The sequence below is a fragment of the Eumetopias jubatus genome, unplaced genomic scaffold (genome assembly GCF_037043125.1).
Source record: "Eumetopias jubatus isolate StellerSeaLion01/CBP00866 unplaced genomic scaffold, mEumJub1_p1.0 scaffold_7, whole genome shotgun sequence".
Taxonomy (NCBI): domain Eukaryota; kingdom Metazoa; phylum Chordata; class Mammalia; order Carnivora; family Otariidae; genus Eumetopias; species Eumetopias jubatus.
In genome coordinates, this window is record NW_028274813.1 from 83,025,926 (window position 1) to 83,040,098 (window position 14,173).

Genomic DNA, 14,173 nt, shown 5'->3' on the forward strand with positions numbered 1-14,173 from the left:
GGGTTTGTTAAGTCACTGTGAAAAGGTGTGCAATCTCTTTTTTGGGAGAGCATTACTTGCTCTGTAGGGTCTATTAAGAGGAGTTCTTGGGGCGCCCGGGTGGCTCAGTCATTAGGCGTCTGCCTTCGGCTCAGGTCATGATCCCAGCGTCCTGGGATCGAACCCCCGCATCCCGGCTCCCTGCTCTGCTGCTTCCCCCTCTGCCCCTGCTTGTGTTCCTTCTCTCGCTGTCTCTCTCTCTCTGTCAGATAAATAAAATAAAATCTTAAAAAGGGGGGGGGGCAGTCCTTCACTCTCGGCTTCAAGGAACTCACGGTTCTATGAAGGTCATTATCTCAACTACTCTGGTGAGCTGGAACCTCTAGCTTCCAAGGATGGCATTCTACTGGAAGAGGGTGGCCAGCTCTTGACCAGGAGCACCCTCTTCGTGGGAGAGAAGAGGGAACCTGTGCTCCAGGGGACGAGGTAACAGACCAGTAAGCTAACAGGGACTCAAGCCCCGACAGAGACCTGAATGTAAGCCTTGGTACAAGATACGGAAGGGCCTCAAACGCAATGGAACCACTGTTAGGTCCCGCAGGGAAGCGTGGAAGAGGGAACCGCCTCAGTTGCTCACTCTGACAGAAAGGAGGGCTTCCCGGAGCTGGCAGGGGCGGTGACGCTGGAGCAGGCATCCCGGATTCCAGTTATCAAAGGTGCAGCCCCACAGCTTCGGGGGATCTCTTCCCGCCACGAGATGGAAAAGATTTCCCCGAGGGCTGACGACGCCCGCGAGATCATTTGCAAAGGGCTTTCCTCCTCCCCACCCACCCCCGCCCCCAGCCCCTTCACCCCGCCTCAGGCCAGACGCCGGGAATGATGGCCCCGACCGGAAAGGGAGGCCGGAGGCAGCCGGCCCGGAGCTCCCGACCCCCGAGGGGACGACTTCGCTGCCGCGTCCCGGCCGTCCGGGCCTCCGGGCATCAGGCTGCACTTCTGGGGCGCTGGGCCCCGCCGCGAGGCTGGACTCCACGGGGCCGCGATAGGGCAGCCCGGAGGGGCGCCGCTCGGAGCCCCTGCGGAGAGCAGCCCGCGCGGGAGAGGTCGGGGGCCGCGGCCGTTCGGCGGAGCTCGGCAGGGCAGGGCTGGCGGCGGCGCACCGGGAGTGGGCGGAGCCGGCGGTGTTAGGGTTAATGTCCGCCCCGCCCCGGCCGCACTGACTCAGTTTCACCAGAAACCTGAGGAGGAGGTGGCCGAGTCCCAGCGCAGCCCGCACCGGGGCGGAAGCGGCGGCTGCAGCCGCGCAGGAAGCCGGGACCGGAACCTCGGCAGGCCCGGCCCCACCCCACTCACCTGCGCAGGTAACCCGGGCCCCGGAGCGGGCTCGGAGCATGTTTGGCCCTTTGTTCGGCGCTGCTGCGTGTGGCCGGGTACAGGAGCTCCTTAGCCGTCCATCTGGCCGTCCGTCGGGCGGCCGGCTCACCCGAGCGTGCGTGGGAGGGCTGGGCCCGCGTACCCCTCCTCGCTCCCCGCGCGCGGGGTGCTCCCCAGCCCTCCCCTCGACTTACTCCTGGCTGGACCGCCTCCCTTGAAGTGTCCGGCTGATCCAGTGTGTCTCCTCCCCCATCCCCTCCCCTCTTTCAGATCGCTAGCACCCTCGGAGCCCAGAGGCCCGCGCAGTGAAGGTGACCCCCGTGGGGAGAAGGGCGACGGCCCCGGGGAGGATAATGGCCTGCGCCCGCCTCTCCCAAGCCCATGTCCCAGCAGTCGCCGTGTGGCTCCTGTTCGCGCTCGATCTCCTGGGCACCGAGGCTGGGCCGCCGCCCGCGCCCCCCGGCCTGCCCCCGGGAGGCCCCTGCCTGGACCGCTTTACCGCCGGGGTCCCTGCCTTCGTGCTCGATACCGAGGCCTCGGTCAGCAACGGGGCCACGTTCCTGGGCTCCCCCACCGTGCGCCGCGGCTGGGACTGCGTGCGCGCCTGCTGCACCACCGAGAACTGCAACCTGGCGCTGGTGGAGCTGAAGCCCGACGGCGGGGAGGACGCCATTGCCGCCTGCTTCCTAATGAACTGCCTCTACGAGCAGAACTTCGTGTGCAAGTTCGCGCCCAGGGAGGGCTTCATCAACTACCTCAAGCGGGAGGTTTACCACTCCTACCGCGAGCTGCGGACCCAGGGCTTTGGCGGTAAGGACGAGGGAAACGGGTGGGATGGATTTGGGGAGACTCAGCAAGGGGGCTGGTTATGAAGTCTTGGGGGAGGCGAGCATCAGAAAGCAGTAAGAAGGGCAGTCTCTTTGTGCCCCGACTCCTCCTTAGAAGTAGGCAGTATAAACAGTAAACAAAGGGCAGGCTACGTGAGTGGGGAAGGGTAACATTCTAGAGCCCAGACTCTGGGTCCGGAATTCAGGATGTTGAATGGGCTGGTGCTTTGGGATATGTGTTTGGGAGAGAGGAGGCAGCTCCTCGCGATTCCCGATTGCTGACCCTGATGTGCCAAGTCAGGGAGTGAGTTGTCTGGAGGCCGCAGGGTGACTAGCTAAGCACCCCTGGCCAAGCACTGTTCTAGGCACCTTGAGGCCCTGTCAAGTGAGCCTGGGGTAGAATAGTCTGCTCCCTTACTGCCGGGCTGGGATTGGTTTGCATCTGTCTGCACCCCCTGTTCCCACCTGTTGGCCTTTTGGTGGTCTGGGGAAAAGCGCCAGACTCCAGATGCTAAAGGACAAGCCCAGTCAGGGGTTGACCTAAAAGGGGAAGGGGCAGTGTTGTGGGCACAGTAGCCAGAGGCTCTGGGGTGGGGCTGAGGAGGGTTGCCCGTGAGTCAGCCCACTGGTATGTGTACCTGGTCCGGGAGGGATGTCAGCTGTACAGGCAGGTGTGTGTACGCAGTGAGCCAGGCAGGGCTCTCCCAGCTGAGGATGTGGTAGCCAAGCTACAAGGTCTGCTCGCCTTGTTTACTGCCAGGGATAAGGGCAAAGTGGGGGCTCCTCCTTCCTCCTGTGACTGAGCAGTGAGCTGGGATCAGGGCCCCTCCAGAGACCTTCATTCCCCATTTTCTCTGCCTGCTGCTCTGGCCAGGTGGGGCTCCAGGGCAGGGATGGGTCACAGCTGATAACCTCTGTTAGCACTTGATAGTTGACTGATTGCTGTGGCCACTCTCCTCTGACTTCGGCCTCCTGACAACCACTTCTGAAAAGGGTGCTATTAGTCGTCAGCCCACTTTTTAGATTAGGAAACTGACTCCCATGTTAAATCATTTACCCAGGATAGCATTGCCCGTAAATGTGAGACGTGGGACTCAACCCAGGCAGGATCTCCCAAGGTCCTGTGCTGTTTTTCTGCACAAGACCATCTTTTTTGGTAGAAACCCAGCACTCTGACCCAAGATAGCCCAGCAGATAATAGAACCAGAGACTGCGGAACTCAGGGGCCAGGACTGGGCTGGTGCTCAGTCTGGGAGTGGTCTCAATTCCGGAAAGTCGAAAAGAAACTGTCTGGCTTTTTCCTGGGCCAGCCTCTCTCAGGTTAAGGACCTATTCTTCTCCCTATCCTTCCAGTAGCTCTCCTGGCTCTCCGAGGAGAGGTGGGATGGGAATTCTGGGTGGGGGAGGTGGAGAGTGGGCACTGTCTCAGGCTGGGCCACCTGAATCCCACTGGTCCAGGGCCTGAGCCTGTTCCGCAAGGAAGTAGCACAGGGTGTAGGTGGTGATGACACTAATTGACCTGAGCTGCTTGTGCCTTCCTGCTCTGACAGAGGGTCCATGGGAGACCCACTCCAGGGCCAGAACCTAAAACTCTGGGTTCTGGTCAGGGAGATGAGCTGGATGGGGCTCCATGGTCTTGGGACCAGCCTTCCTCATTTGGAAACCCGCCCACCCCCACCCTAGACTGGCCTGTTGGGCACAACACAGGATGGAGTGGGGATTTCCTGGGTCACTGAGGGAGCTGGGTAGGGCGTGAACTGAGTGCGAGCTCCCAGCCATGTTAAGGGTGCTGCAGTGCTCTGGAGGGTGGGGGTAGCTATTTGGTATCAAGGAGTCCATTCTCAGCTGAGCCTGGATAAAGCCATCCTGGAGGCTCAGATGGACCAAGACAGGCAAGGTGGGCAGGTGCTCGGGGCATCTAAACCTTTGATTCTTGCATGTGGTAGAGAGATCCTCCCCAGGGTGGGTTGGCTTGCTCCCCTTTCCCTGTTTGTGGCCAGTCCAGTCCAGATTCCTATGGCCTCCTGGAGCGCCCTGCTCCTTCCTTCATTCCCCTCACTTGCCCTCCCACTCTTTCTATTGGAGGAGTGGCTTAGGAGGTGGAGTCTGTGTTTCCTGGAGACCTGGCAGCTGGGGGAGGAGCTGGCTTTATTGCCCCTCTGGCCCTTTGCCCTCTTGGGGGCTAGGAAGTAGGGAGTGGTAGGGTGGGGCATCTGCCCCTTGCTCCCAGGGCCTGGGACTGGGTGGATGTTGCTGGCTGGCCCAAGGCCTGACGCATCACTCCATCACTCTGCTGTCCACTGCCACCCTCAGGGCTGGTGGGGCTAGCCTATCTGTCTGCTAGGTAGACTGCCAGGGGGTCTTATCTTCACCTGATGACTTTCTGAAAAATGTAAGGGGGGAGGCACCCCCATGGCTTTGTCTCTCAGAGGTCACCCCAGAAAGGTGCCCCTGTTGGACCCTCTACTGATTGCCAGCCAAGCCACCAGTGTGCGGGTTTGGTCCAGACAGGTGCTTTTCTTTCCTGCTCTTCTGGTTCTATTTCCCTCGCAACCCCTGGAAGCCAGGGCCTCCTTTTCTCATTGTTCTAGGCCTCTGCACCTGCATCTGACATGTTTTTCTGTGGACGCTCTCCCCTCCCATCCCTTCACTGTCACTGTGTGTCCCGGTCTCCCCCCTTGGGTCCACCCTCTGTGACTCTGCCTCATCAAAGAGGAATCTCAGTGACTCAGCCTCCCGCCAGCGTTCTTATCTCTTTACCTTCTCTTCTTCCTTTCAACTCACTCTTAACGCCTGACATAACTCTGTAGAGCCTTGGTAGAGGGCAGTTCGGCAATATCCATCCAGACCGTAAACGGGTCGCCTGGCTGGCTCAGTTGGGACAGCTTGCGACTCTTGATCTCAGGATGGTGAGTTCGAGCCCCACATTTGGTGTAGCGATTACTTAAATGAATAAATAAATAAAAACTTGTTTAAAAGCCCTGTAAATGCACATAACCCTCAACACAGTTCCACTTGTAGGAATTCATCTTGCGGCTATACTTCCATGTGTATAAACCAACTTACCAGCCAGTTACTCACTGCAGCATTGTTTATAATAGCAAAGAATTGGAAACAATCTAATGTCCATCAACACATCCTATAATTGGATATGGTAATGCTGTTTTAATAAAAATAAACCTGAAGCAATATGGTTTAGTTCTTAGTAGGGAAAGAAGAGGAGAAGAAAGAAGAAAAGAATCTAAATCAAGAGGAGACTGGTGTACTGGTTAATTAAGTTGTAAGTTATGGTACATTCATATAATGAGTACTGTGCAACCAAAAAAAAAAGGGGGGAAATTGTTTCCATGTTGCTATGGAATGATTTCCAAAACATATTGTAGGAAAAACAAGAAGGAGAACTTGCATGCTTCTGAACTGAATACTGTCTCTCTTGATATTCACAAACACACACACACACACACACACATACACACACAAAATAGTAAGAATGGATGCATCTGGCGAGATGAACGTGAGAGGTTAAGGAGAGAAGGTTAAGAAAAGACAAGATTTTTTTTTTTTCTAAAGATTATTTTTTTATTCATGAGAGACAGAGAGAGAGGGAGAGGCAGAGGGAGAAGCAGGCTTCCCGCTGAGCGGGGAGCCCGATGCGGGACTCGATCCCAGGACCCCGGGATCATGACCTGAGCCGAAGGCAGACGCTTAACCATCTGAGCCACCCAGGCGCCCAAGAAAAGACAAGATTTAATTCTCACTACTCTTTTGTACTTTTTTGAGGGTAAGATTTTACTTTTTAAGTAATCTCTACACCCAACGTGGGGCTCAAACTCACAACCCTGAGATCAAGAGTCACATGCTCCACTGACTGAGCCAGCCAGGCACCCCAACTCTTAAGTACTTTTTCCCCCCCTTTGGTACTTTTTTTTTTTAATTTTAAGATTTTATTTATTTATCTGAGAGAGAGAAAGAGAGTATGAGCAGGAGGGGAGGAGCAAAGGGACAAACAGACTCCCCGCTGAGCAGGGAGCCCAATGTAGGGCTCGATCCCAGGACCCTGGGATCATGACCTGAGCCGAAGACAAATGCTTAACTGACTGAGCCACCCACGCGCCCCTCTTTTGTACTTCTTGAATTTTTTATCCTATATATGTACTACCTAAGTTAAAAACAACCCTGAGATTATAAAAAGCAATCAAAATCACATTTCTAAGTAAATGGGTGACCAGCAGCACGGTGTTTTAGAAAAGAGCTATGGAGTCAGATAGACCAGGGTTCAGATCCCAGTTCTGCTGTTCAAAAACTGAGTGACCCTGGGCAAATCATTGAACCTCTCTGGTGTCAATTTTCTGATCTGGAAAGGGGCAAGAATGCAGTTGTGGCAGGATGGTTAGGAAGGTAGGTAACATAGATCAGGGGTCAGCAAACTTTCTGTGAAGGTTGAAATAGGAAATATTTTACGCTTTGTGGCCCATACAATCTCTGTTCCAGCCACTCCGCTCTCTTATAACGCGAAAGCAGCCATCGACAATATGTAACCGAACAGGTGAGGCCATATTCCAACTCATGGACACAAATTTGAATCTTAGGTGCTTTCCCCATGTCACAAAATACTATTCTTTTGATTTTTTTCAACCGTATAAAAGTACAACAGGTGGTGGGCCAGATTTGGCCTGCAGGCCATAGTTTGTCAACTCCTGCGGATGATGCGGATAGATGATGTGTCGTGGCCAGCATACATTAAACTCTTGGCAGCTTTGTTAATAAACCCCATTGCATATCTTTCTCCCAACTCTGGCCTCTCAGGTGCTCCCATGCACACTTCCGCTGCCTGCTGGTCACTTCTCTCAATGGTCTTCCCTCCCTCAAGTTCAACTTCTCTGATTGAACCCACAGGTTCCCTCTAGATTGGGTTTCCTTTCTGTCTGCACCCTGACCCTTCCTTCCCACTTCTCAGTGCCTGTCAGACATGGAAGCCTGAAGTGTCTGTCTAGCGTTCTTCTCACATCCTCCTTTCCATTCCCTTAGCTATCTCTCTAACTCCAACTACTTCCTTCGCGTGTGCCCTGGATTGCTGCGCTGGTCCACTCACTGGCCTCCTCGCTCCATAGAAGTAATTCAGGATAGGGGCGCCTGGGGGGCTCAGTCAGTTGGGCATCTGCCTTTGGCTCAGGTCATGATCCCGGAGTCCTGGGATTTCAAGTCCCACATTGGGCTCCCTGCTCAGCCAGGAGTCTTCTCCCTCTGCCTGCAGATCCCCCTGCTTGTGCTCTCTCTCACTCTGACAAACAAATACATAAAATCTTTAAAAAATAAATAAATAAAGTAATTCAGGACAGAGGGCTCCCTCGCTGTGGCCTGGAGCTCAGGAGGGCCCCTGCATTCAGACTTCTGGACCTCGCTCATGCATCTAGGAGGTCAGTGTCTGATGCATCTGTGGCCTCCAGAATTCTCTACCACTACTCATGGCCCCTTCCTGTAGCCCAGTTGTTAAATATTTGAATGTCACTTCTGCTGTGTCTGCATGCTCTGGCTCTGCATTGAGGCCCTTTGAGGCATGTCTCACCCCGCTGGCCTCTTTCATGTCCGCAAGACCCGCCTTGCAAATTCCCAACTCCTTGCTTTTGCTCACCTTTTCTGCTGTTACCAATAGCACAGCACATTCTTCCCCATAAGCAACCCCCAAAAAAAGCCAAAACAAAAGAATTTAAAAAGTCCTTTCTCCCTTCTCCAGAAAGCCTTCCCTCCTTCCTCTAACTTGCTGTGGTGTGGCCTCTCCCCGTTTGGCGTGGCCACTTCCTTGTCTTGGACACGCACCACGCGTTGCTTCATCTTGGTGGGTCTCTTCTCCCATGTTTTTCCTGGTGCTCAATCTCATCTGCCCAATTGGACTGGAGTCCCCTCAAAGGCAGTGTATCAATTCCTGTGGCTGCTGAAACAAAGTACTATGAACTGGGTGACTTCAAACAACAGAAATTTATTGTTTTACAGTTAAGGAGGCCAGAAGTCCAAAATCCAGGTGTTGGCAGGGCCGCAGTCTCTCTGAAGAGCGGGGGAGGATCCTTCCTGGCCTCTTCCAGCTCCTGGCGCATCACTCCAGGCTCTGCCTCCCTCTTGACCCGGCTTCCCTTCATTTTGTTTTCTCCTCTTCTGTCTTTTATAAAGACATGTGTCATTGCATCGGCCTACCCAGCTAATCCTGAATGATCTCATATGGAGATGCCTAACTTAGTTACTTCTGCTGAGACCCTTTTTCCAGATAAGGTCACACTCACAGGTTCTGGAATTAGACAAAGGCATATGTTTTGGGTGCCACCATTCATCCCACTACAGGCAGGAATCGTGCTTGGGGCTTGTTTCTCCCCAGCCCCTAACTGGAGACTGGTGGAAGCCTCGGGCGCAGGCATTGTCAGGCTGAGGGAGGGTGTGATTCCCTGGAGACCCCTTGTAAGGGGAGGCAGGCACCCTCCTGTGACTACATGCTCTGGGACACCAAGGCTTGCCACGTTGCTGCCCAGGGACTCCGTGCTTCAGACCTCTACCAGGCTGGGCTTCTCAGTAGCAATCCAGACCAGCAGAATGAGGGGTAATAGTGTTAATTACATATTTACTTATTTGGCTTTTCAAAAATACTGTTACTTTAACTTTTTAAAGCAGTTAGCACAGGTACCTGCTTATTATAGAAAATCGGAGGGGCACCTGGGTGGCTCAGTCGTTAAGGGTCTGCCTTAGGCTCAGGTCATGATCCCAGGGTCCTGGGATTGAGCCCCACATCGGGCTCCCTGCTCCATGGGAAGCCTGCTTCTCCCTTTCCCATTCCCCCTGCTTGTGTTCTCTCTCTCGCTGTCTCTCTCTCTGTGTCAAATAAATAAATAAAATCTTTAAAAAAAGAAAGAAAGAAAATAGGAATAAGCTCCTCTCCCATGTATATTTTTTCCTTAATTGGGCTCAAATGGCACATGTTGTTCCATATTTTGCTTCCAAAAGCAGGTTTTACATTAAAAATGCCTTTGGGGGTACCTGGGTGGCTCAGTCGGTCAAGCATCTGTCTTCAGCTCAGGTCATGATCCCAGGGCCCTGGGATCAAGTCCCGAGTTAGGTTCCCTGCTCAGTGAGGAGCCTTCTTCTCCCTCTGCCATGTGGCCCATGTTGCTCACCCACTTCAGGAGAGCTCTGGTCCACTCAGTGAGAGTTGACCTGACCTTACCTTCCCCCTCAGGGTCCCGGATCCCCAAGGTGTGGACAGGCATAGACTTGAAGGTACAGCCCCAGGAACCCCTGGTGCTGAAGAATGTGGAGAACACAGATTGGTACCTACTGCAAGGTGACGCGGATGTCAGAGTAGAGGTGAGACACTGGGCTGGCCCTCTGACCCCCACCTCAGCTCTCTAGGGCCCCCTTTCCAGGGCCACAGGCCAACCTGAGGTTCCAGATGGGTGGGGTGGATAGAAGCTGGGGATCCATTTACTACCAAGTCCCTCTGCCCTCCGTATGGGGTGGCTATGTGGCTGGGAGGAGCTCGGGCAGCTGCAGGGCATCGGGGGTCCCAGCCTGATGGCACCTCCTGTGTGTAGAAGAATGAGCCGGACCAGGTGAAGCTGTGGGGACTCAAGGAAGGCACCTACCTGTTCCAGCTGACAGCGGCTGACTCCAACCAGCCAGAGAGCATGACCAACGTCACAGTTACTGTGCTGTCCCCCAAGCAGACAGAAGGTGAGGGAGCGGGTGGGGAAGAAGTACCTGGAGCCAACCCCCTCTGTTGATGGGGCCCCACAGGGGCCCCTCACAAGCTTTCCTCCCCCCAGAATATTGCCTCGCATCCAGCAAGGTGGGCCGCTGCCGCGGTTCCTTCCCCCGCTGGTACTACGACCCCAAAGAACAGATTTGCAAGAGTTTCGTTTACGGAGGTTGCTTGGGCAATAAGAACAACTATCTTCGGGAAGAGGAGTGCAAGCTAGCTTGCCGGGATGTGCAAGGTGGGCCTTTACGAGGCAGCTTTGGGACTCAGGTGTCTTTCCCCCAGGGTGGGTGGTCCCTCTGCCAGTCAGGGCAGTGGGCAGGGGGAGTCCTTCATTCCCAGGCGCCCCCGTCAGCTTGTCCCTGCTGGGACCTGGCCCCAGCTCCTCTCACGCATCTGCTTTCTCTCTCCCAGGTCCCTCACTGGACAGGCATGGGCCAGGTGAGCTCTGCTCCTTTCCCTGTTCCCCTCACCCCTGCTGGGTCATGTCTTTGTCTCTGCCCCAGCTGCCTCTGCCCAGCCATGCCTGCCCTCGTAGGATGTGGAAGGACCACAAATGCCCCACCCCTTGCAGCCCAGCACCCTACCAGGATCTGCCCAGTTTGTGTGTAGGGGGGTTTGTGGGGAGCGGGGGCGCCGGCAGGGGAGCAGGGGACATGTCATAATGCCATGTTGGGGTAGACGAGGCCAGGTAGATGATGGAGTCTTGGTACTCGGTGACCTATGCGTGAGCCTGACCTCACCCTTAACGCCGTCCCGCCCCACCCAGTGTGCTCTGGCACCTGTCACCCCACCGAGTTCCGCTGCCGCAACGGCTGTTGCATCGACAGCTTCCTGGAGTGTGATGACACGGCTGACTGCCCCGATGCCTCCGATGAGGCCGTCTGTGAGAAATGTGAGGCTGGGACAGGCAGGGTCGCTGGGCCGCGGGGGGCCTGACCGCACACCCGCACCCTGGGGGAGCCCTCTGGGGCCCGCGCCTCTGACCTTCCGTCTTTGCAGACACCAGTGGCTTCGAGGAGCTCCAGAACATCCACTTCCGCAGTGACAAAGGTGAGCTCCTCCCCGGGTCCCCTGGGTTGGGACAGAGGCCGGCACTGCCATGCTCACGCAGTGCCCCAGGGCGCCTGAGGGGCCCACTGGGTGCACCAGGTGCAGGTAGAAAGCTGGCGGGCGCCTGGTGTTTCCCAAGCCTGGATCCTCCTCTGAACACCTTCGGAGATTTAACCATGCCTGCATATCCCTGAGATTTTATTTACTTACCATTTTTCCTATAAATCAAGTACTTTTTCTTTTTAAGATTTTATTTATTTATTTGAGAGAGAGAGAGAATGAGCAGTGGGGAGGGGCAGAGAGAGAGAGTGAAGGAGAGAGAGAACCAGACTGTCTAGTGAGCAAGCAGGGAGCCCGATGCAGGACTCAATCCCAGGACCCTGGGATCATGACCTGAGCCAAAGGCAGATGCTTAACCGACTGAGCCGCCCAGGTGCCCCTAAGTCAAGTGCCTTTTTTTTTTTTTTTGATATTTTATTTATTTATTTGAGAGAGAGCGTGAGAGAGAGACCACAAACGGGAGGGATAGAGGGAGAAGCCGACTCCCCACTGAGCAGGGAGCCCGACACAGGACTTGATCCCAGGACCCCGGAATCATGACCTGAGCCCAAGGCAGACGCTTGACTGACTGAGCCACCCAGGCGCCCCAAAATCAAGTACTTTTTAAACTTAATGTATTAAAGGAAATTTCATATCACTAGCATAAATGGCAAGCCACTGTTACAAGCTACAAATCGAGATGAACTATTGAAATAACTATAATAAAACAATGTTAATAAATTTTAGCTGGACGTTGTTGCCCGCCAGGGCTCAGACCCTGAGCCTTCTTTGTTAAAAGATAGACCGTCCAGTGCTGGAGAGAAAACTGAGACCTTGACACAATCGGAAAAGCTGAAAGAAAACTGGAAAAAAAAAAAAAAAAAAGTTATGTGAGTCAAGGTAGGGTATTTCTGTGCCTAAAATCATTGTCCAGGATCTGTCTTCCTTGCTTCTGGCAAAAGTGCGGAAGGGCCAGCTGTTCCTGGGGCCCCCTGAGGCCCTCACTGAGTCTCAGCATGAGGCGGGGTGGGACGCGGCAAGCAGCACCCTCCAACGTGGAGCCTGGTGGATGGTGGCAGGGAGGCCCCCCGTGGACTCACTCACCCCTTGGCCTGCTCCGTATCCCCCAGGGCACTGTGTGGACCTGCCAGACACAGGGATCTGCCTGGAGAACATCCCGCGCTGGTACTACAACCCCTTCAGTGAGCGCTGCGCTCGCTTTACCTATGGTGGTTGTCACGGCAACAAGAACAACTTCGAGGAGGAGCAGCAGTGTCTTGCATCCTGTCGTGGCATCTCCAGTGAGCTGGGCAGTGGGGAGCAGAAGACGGAGAGGAGAAGGGCTTAGCTAGAGCACTCTGCTCTGTCCCAAGGCCTGGGCTGGTCCCAGTTCATCATCAGAATACCTGGAATGGGGGTGGCGGAGGGGGGCAGTGGGTGGTCTGGGGGCACTGAGGAGCAGTTGAGTTTCAGAGCCTTGAGTAGTGACTTGTTTCTCTCCTCATCATTTTGTAGAGAAGGATGTTTTTGGTCTGCGGCGGGAAAGCCCCATTCCTAACATACGTGAGCCCTGGTCTGCCCTCTCATGGACGAGTAGGTATCCTTTCAAGGATCAGCTCCACATGATTGGTGGTGACTGCTGAAAACTGTGTTGAGAAGGATCCTGAGGTTGGCTAAAGGGACAGAGTGCCCACAGTCAGTGGTGATACCTGCCACAGGCAGAGGAGGGAAGCACAGTAAAGTGTGTGTCATGTGTTTGCCGTCACAGTCCCGGGCCTTTCCTTGAGCTCCTGATGGAGCCCAGCTGCTCGTACGCTGGAGGTCATTCCACACCTGGCATCCGTTTGACTTGGTCCCTTCTGCGCAGAGGGGGGGTGGGCATCAGAGCTGAGCGGGCCCTGGGAGCTCCCCTCCATTACACCCCTTCTTCCCCCAGGCTCCGTGGAGGTGTCCATTGCAGTACTCCTGGTCACCTGCATCGTGGTGGTGATAGCCCTGTTGGGTTACTGCTTCTTCAAGAACCAGAGAAAGGGCTTCCACAGACACCGTCACGGCTGCCGCCACCACCACAACCACCACCTTCAACCCCCCACCCCTGCCAGCTCCACAGTCTCCACCACAGAGGACACGGAGCACCTGGTCTATAACCACACGACCCGGCCCCTCTGAGCCGGGGGCTCTCCCAGGCTCTTTCCGGCTCTTGCCTGGCCCTGCTTCCTCCTTGCCAAGATGTAAGCCTGGGCTGGGGAAGACTTTGGGACCAGACTCCTCCAGGCTATTTCCCAGGCCCACTCTGCTTCTGAGGCAGGGCTCCAGCCCCTCTGGGAGATGTCTCAGCTAAGCTTAGGCCTCTCGTTCCTGACAAAGCTCCAGGGTCTGGGAAGAGCAGAAAACCTTTGAGCCCAGAGTCCCACACACAGATGGACTTGTCTGCCTAGGATTTCAGAAGAAGTGGGAATTTTGTTTCTTGTTCAAAGCTGCCTGTCCCCACCCTGTGGCGTTGGGAAGGGGCCTGGGGCAATGTCAGAAGCTGGAGGCCCCCCCGGCCGTGCCCTTCAGAGCTGGCCCTCCCACCCTGCACAGTCCAGGGCTGGGGGGAAGGACGTCCCTGTATATTTTGTGCTGTATAGAGTTGCTTTTTGTTTATTTAATGCCATGGGGATGGGTAAGAAGTGGAAAGAGGCTGCCTCTTCCCTTCCCCCGAGAATGAGGCCTGGCCTGGCCTGGCCCGGCCCGCGGCACCTGGTGTGCAGTATCCTCCCCACATGCCCCAGGGCTCTGAGGCATCACACCCCTGCCCGTTCCCCTGCCTTCCCCAGGCCCCAGTCCACCCACAGTGTAATAAAATGGTTAGTTCTGTGAGGTTGCTGCCTCTGCTCTGTGGGGCCGGAGAGGGACAGGGCTGCTGGAGGGGATAGGACCGCCCTGTACAACCGGTTCCGGGCTTCGGCCACCCTGTTTAGCAGGTTTTCCCACCCTTCCCGAAACTGCCCCAGCCCCTGAGGGTGGAAAGACTTGCCAAGTTTGACCACCAGAGGGGAGGGGTGAGAGGGCCATGGAAGAAGGGGGCCCAGGGAGGCTGCCATGCTGCCGCGTAGCATGATTTTTTCCTGGTGTGAGCCTTGCCAACAAGTCCGCTTTGTCGCTGGGGCAGCTCCTAACT

General features: G+C 55.3%; 1 protein-coding gene across 2 annotated transcripts; it reads left to right on the forward strand.

Moving 5' to 3' along the window:
• The first annotated feature begins 1,227 nt into the window (after nucleotides 1–1,227).
• SPINT1 (serine peptidase inhibitor, Kunitz type 1) lies at nucleotides 1,228–13,872 on the forward strand. 2 transcript variants are annotated; one of them, XM_028119594.2, is made up of 11 exons: nucleotides 1,228–1,340; nucleotides 1,624–2,163; nucleotides 9,400–9,527; nucleotides 9,755–9,893; nucleotides 9,986–10,156; nucleotides 10,333–10,359; nucleotides 10,688–10,813; nucleotides 10,921–10,971; nucleotides 12,141–12,311; nucleotides 12,526–12,603; nucleotides 12,947–13,872. In XM_028119594.2, the coding sequence occupies exons 2-11, from the start codon at nucleotides 1,707–1,709 to the stop codon at nucleotides 13,177–13,179; spliced, it is 1,581 nt and encodes a 526-aa protein (XP_027975395.1). In that variant the 5' UTR covers nucleotides 1,228–1,340; nucleotides 1,624–1,706; the 3' UTR covers nucleotides 13,180–13,872. The 2 variants fall into 2 exon arrangements, with proteins under 2 accessions (XP_027975395.1, XP_087880850.1); XM_088024724.1 differs by having other exon boundaries at nucleotides 1,324–2,163.
• Nucleotides 13,873–14,173: the final 301 nt, after the last annotated feature.